General features: G+C 50.6%; 1 protein-coding gene across 2 annotated transcripts in view; it reads left to right on the top strand.

Annotated features, from left to right (window-relative positions):
- bnc2 (basonuclin zinc finger protein 2) overlaps positions 1-4224 on the top strand; it is a 177091-nt gene extending 172867 nt beyond the window's left edge. For both annotated transcript variants that reach the window (XM_062530682.1, XM_062530681.1), the window contains exon 6: positions 865-4224. In XM_062530682.1, coding sequence (XP_062386666.1) covers positions 865-1711 — 847 coding nt within the window. In that variant the 3' untranslated portion in view covers positions 1712-4224. The remainder of the gene's footprint in view (positions 1-864) is intronic.
- Positions 4225-5638: the final 1414 nt, after the last annotated feature.

Below are 5638 nucleotides of genomic sequence, written 5' to 3'. Positions count from 1 at the left end.
TGTTTTGTTTTGTGTTGTCACTGTCTGCTGTGGGCACTGTTGACGCTTCATTTGAGACGGGTCATGCCGGGGGATTGGGAGCGCTCACTCTTCACCTCTTATTACTGCATGTGTTTGGGTAACGACTAGTCCGGTAACGGCCCCCGGTGCGCCGGGCTAACCCCCGGGCTCTTTACAGCGCAGCACTGGGGGGAGATCTCAGCGAGCGAGCGGCTGGTTAAGTGATCCGGCTCTTTGGCGTGACAGGAGGCCCGGCTTTATTAATCTGGGGGATACACGGGACACTACGCTCACAAGGGCAATTAAGCCCCCTCCAGGAGCCGGTGAGCTCACGCTGCTCAATCTGATGCTAATATGCTATCCAGTTCCCTGTGATTATTACATTACCGTGGCTTGAATCAATTGATAAACTCCCATTCAATGTGCTGAAGTATTTAATTGAGTCAGAGTCTATTGGATTTGAGCATGGCTACAGACATGCCGACCAGAGTGGAGTTGTTAATGGGATGCTTGCTGCATGGCACTAGCTTAAGTGTTAGCACGGCGTTCACACACTGCTGTGAACAAACTTAATACCATTTAATGAGGTGGACGCTGTTGAATGAATAGTCGGAAGAAATGGGAGATTATACAGTTGAGCTATTTCAAAAAAGCACCTCGCTTCAAAACATGTTTGTCATACAGTATTATTCAAATTATTCATGTTTGGGGAACCCAGTGCTGCTGGAGGGGCCCTCTGATGCCCTGCTGTGAGCAACACACACACACGACCTCAGATTAGACAATGCAGGCACTTCATGTAGTACTGTGTGCTCGGTGAAGAGACGTCGTGTGACACTTCTCTGTCCCTCTGTCTTCTTGCAGGCACAGCTCCAACATCAACCTTCACCGAAAACTGCTGACCAAAGAGCTGGACGACATCGTTCTGGACCCCCAGCTCATCCCAATGCCCAAGGACCTGCGCGCCGAGTTCCTGGCCAAGATCTACGGGGCCGGCGGCGTCCACCACCACCACCTTGGCCTGGAGGCCCTGGGGGCCGGCGCAGGGGGGCTGCTGCACCGCGGCCTGATGGGCCGCGACGACGACGACACCGGCTCCCCCGCCGGCACCGACTACTCCAACAGCAACGGCGGCTACTACCGCGGCCCGGGCGACGACTACATGGTGCTGGACCTGAGCACCGCCTCCAGCGTGCAGTCCAGCGGCAGCGTCCACTCCTCGCGCGAGTCCGACGAGGGCAGCGACGAGGGCATCCTGCTGGACGACCTGGAGGGAGCCAGCGACGGCGAGGACTGCAGCCCCGACGCCGCCGAGGCCCAGGGCCAGGCCGGCACCGGGGGGGACGGAAGTGACGGAGCAGGAGGAGGAGGAGGAGGAGGAGGAGGAGGGGAAGGAGGAAGAGGAGGAGGAGGAAGGGTAGAGGTGGAGGGGCCCGTGTCCAGCGACCCCTCCTCCTCGCCCTCTCTCCTGGCCTCCAGTGGGGGCAGTGGCGGCGGTGGTGGTGGGGGCATCCTCTGCACCATCTGCCACAAAATGTACAGCAACAAAGGGACCCTGCGGGTGCACTACAAGACTGTCCACCTGCGGGAGATGCACAAGTGCAAAGTGCCTGGCTGCAACATGATGTTCTCCTCAGTCCGCAGCCGCAACAGGCACAGCCAGAACCCCAACCTCCACAAAAACGCCCCCTTCGCCACCATGATGGACTAGCCCAGCCAGAACCCCAACCTCCACAAACCCCCCCCCCCTCGCCACCATGATGGACTAGCCCGACTCGTCCTCCTCTCTCTCCCTTCCCTTCCCTTCATGTCCCCCTCATCCAGACACTACCCTCTTCCTGACAACCCTCATACACACACACACACACACACACACACATATAAAAAAAAACAAAATTAAAAAAAAGTCCAGCCCTCAGTGACTCGGGTGCCCATGTTGCCTGTCAGAAAAACAACAGCACTACCACATCATGTTTGGTTTTGAATTCCTCGGTGGTCACCTATGAACATGAGCAGACATTGAAGTTCTCGGAGAGTTGTGCCCGCTGACATTTCCTTCTTTGGAAGAATCGGATGAGACTTTTGGGAGCAGAGTCCCTTTAACCCCAGGATGGCTCCAGTCCCTTCTTCACTCTGACAGAATCCCCCATCCCTCGTCTTAACTTAGTCCATCTCCAAAGAATCTATTCAAACTCTTATTTGTGACTGTTGCCTGCAGAAATGATAATAATGGAACAAATTAAATCTTCTTGTTGTATTGGTGTAATGATAGCTTTTAAAAGAACCCCTTACCAGAGCATGATCAGCTTCATGTGTAAATAATGTCCTTAAAGACTTTTGGTGTAAAACAATTGTATTGATGGTTGTTGGCTTTTTTTGTTTTTATGTTACAGTACAATACTTCCAGCTCTAAGGTAGGCAAGAAAGAGGTAGCATCTTAATAGCTTGATTCATTTATGTTAGCTTAAAAACATTTTAACTGAGAACAAAAAAAAAATCATGTGACTTGTTTTATCTACTTGTTAGATATGCAGAGGTGGCCGGCATGCTTTTGGTCTCCTAATCAAATATTTTTCTTCCTTATTTCTCATTTTTGTTAAGTTTATCGCTTTAGTGTACAATTTTGTTTTGCACTTTGCAATTATACATGGGGGATGTGTAATATTCTTAGAAGGAAAACACTTTGCAGTGCTGGGTCTTTTCAGATGACATTGATGCATTTGTCATGGCTACAGTGCCAAGGGGAAAATACTGTATGGACCTTTAGCATAAATGTGCTGGCTTTGCACACACACAGGTTCAGCTACAGACCTTATTTCACACATGAAAACCCATATGTGAATGGAGTAACCCCAGTCTCCTGACCATAACGTGTATTGAGTGTTTCGTAAACTTAAAAGTGTTTTCCTCGGCAGGATATGGGACTGAACATGAACTGCCAGATTTAGACTCTGAAGACAAGTATTACAGAATCGGATTCTGTTTAAAGAAAAAGGGGCAAAGCTATGTATGGCTGTAAAGGACTTAACCAAGAATTAGTTCAACAGAATTGTAGGCGAGTCTTTCTACTGCATGTGGTGTTTGTTACCTGCAAAAGGTTATCGTATGAAAGTTAGTGAATGTCCCGTAATTAGTTTTGTCTCTCAAAATTGATTTCATGAACAAAGAAATGTCCATTTCAAGGTATTCTGTGAATGCAACAAAAGAGTAGTTTTAACTGTGACCAAAACCAGAAGCAGTGTTGAGTTTTGTTTTTGTTTGTTTTTTGTTTTTTTGGTCAGTGTACACAGACACTGATATCCTGCTAAAAGGTATGATGCACTTGAGTCTTAAGATTATTCTGGGTTTTCCTTTCAGTCCAAATTGCAACATTTCTGCAAAACGTTGACATTGCCAAGCCTGTGTGTTTGTATGCTAGTGGGTGAGAATGTGCATAATGCATTCTGTGGCCAAGGCAGTACACCACAAACCATAAGTAAATAAGGTACACATTTGACCCCATTAGCTTAAGGAGAGAGAGAGAGAAGTATTTATTTACAGGCCCACACGTCCTGTTGTGCTGTCCAGCCTGGGTTTAAATTTCTGAAATGATCAATCTCTCCGTCTCTTTCCCTTACTGGTAAATAATAATACTGTTTGTTTGCGTGGGACTGAGACACGAAAGACTGAAAAACAGTTGAAATTCAACCTTACAAACTGGCGCATCTGCCTGGATACTGGCCAATAGCTCTCATCTTTTCACATACTTCCTCAGCGCATCCAGACTCTTCAAGAAGTACAAAAGGAAACAGCTATAGATCCCCTGATTGGCTGCCATCTCCCCTTCCCCTCGTCCAGTGTGACAGCAGCACTTCTCCCTTGTTTTTTCTGAGAGTAAGCTGATGAAGAGTGAGGCAGAGAGAAAGAGGATGGAGGCGAAAGAGAGAGAGAGGGAGAGAGAGAGAGAGAGAGAGAGAGGGCGTCTGCTGTGCCATGGGGGGGTGGGGGATGACAGCGAGCATCATTAAAAATGTGCTGCTACACAGTACCTGGAGGCATCCGTTCAATTCCGCTGCTGATCTGTCTAATAACTCACTTGTCACTTCATTACATTCAAAGATGTGAATGTTGCTGACAAGACTGTGACACGGAGAGATCCAACCCCACTCCTCCCTCCCTCCCCCCCTCTCTTCCTCTTCCTTTTACTTTCTGCTGCCATGCCTAGAAGCCTTCTTTCTCTTTCTCTCCCTCCCTCCCACTCTCTCTCTCTCTCTCTCTCTCTCCTGACACTCTCAAACACACACACACACAGATATACATACTCGCATCCACACACACACACACACACACACACACACTCCCCCTCCCATCCTTGTCCAGCCCCAGCCCACAGCATGGGTCCTGAAGGGACATGGACTAATAGTGTACGCTTAAGTTCACTGGGCGGCCATCTCCCCGAATAAGAGGAGGTGTAATTGCCTGTTTATCCCATGCGAGGGGAAAGTGGAGTGGAGAGAGGCAGGCGTGCTCCCTGGGGCTACACCCCGCCGCACACTGTCTCATTCACCGCCAGGGCCAGCACACAGCCAGTGCCACTCTAGAGGCTGCTGACAGCTGTCTCTCACAGCCCAGCCCCCACCTCCCAACACACACACACACACACACACACATATCCCACACACACTGACATTCACACACACACACACACACGCACACACACACTTTCTCCAACTGTGTAGCAACTGCCCCCCTAACCGGCCGGTGGGATGACAGCAGCAAGAGGACTTGTTAACCTCTGGTGATGGACGAGGCAGGGGCACAGACAGGCACAGAGAGGATGGAGAGACTTTAGAACCCCAGAAAGAAAGAGAGAGAGAGAGAGAGAGAGAGAAAAGAAAAACCTCGAGGGGCACCGGAAGAGAATGAGTCTCTGCGTGTATTATCTTGGACACAAAGTATTCACCTCTGCAGCCATCTCTGAGATGGTCAGAGGAAATATACAATTATGGCCGTAGATCCACAGCCTACTGGGAGGTGGATGAGCAGACAAGGCTCTAGTCACAGTCCCACTCTGAAGCAGGGCGCAATCATTCTCCAGAGCAGGGCGTGCAGGCAGAGACACCTACAGACAGAGACACAGAGTGGAGAGAGTTCAACTCCAAACAAGAAAGCCAGAGTCAAGAGTCGCTGTTCCTCAATACACTCTGATTGCCTGCTGGAGATTGATCGTCAGCCCACACTCTTTCTCTCTCTGTCTCTGTCTTCACTCCCACCCACCCCAACCCACCCCACCCCACCGCACCCCCTCCCCTCCTCCTCCTCCTCCTCCTCCTCCTCCCTCCTCCTCTGAGAAATGGCCAGCAATTTTCTCCTCCGAGGAAGCGACCGCAAGGGCCTCTGGATCTGGCCAGAGTGGCCAGCCCACCAGAGCCATTACTGTCCCGTGCGTCCGTCCCTGATGGTCGGGGGCTTTTAGAAGGCAGCCACCGGCTCAAGCGGCCAGCCTGAGTGAGTCTTTAATATTTCATCAGGCCACAGGCCGCCCGCTGCCCGCAGTCTCACACACACACTAGCGGCGCGGGGCGGTGGCAGTGACCCAGGTGCCCCAGCACTCATTAGGGCGACCCATCAGCCCAGCCCAACATGCGCTCACACACCA

This window comes from Sardina pilchardus, chromosome 2 (assembly GCF_963854185.1).
Source record: "Sardina pilchardus chromosome 2, fSarPil1.1, whole genome shotgun sequence".
Classification (NCBI taxonomy): Eukaryota; Metazoa; Chordata; class Actinopteri; order Clupeiformes; family Clupeidae; genus Sardina; species Sardina pilchardus.
The sequence above is the reverse complement of the archived record's forward strand: the minus strand, read 5'-3'. Positions and strand labels throughout refer to the sequence as shown.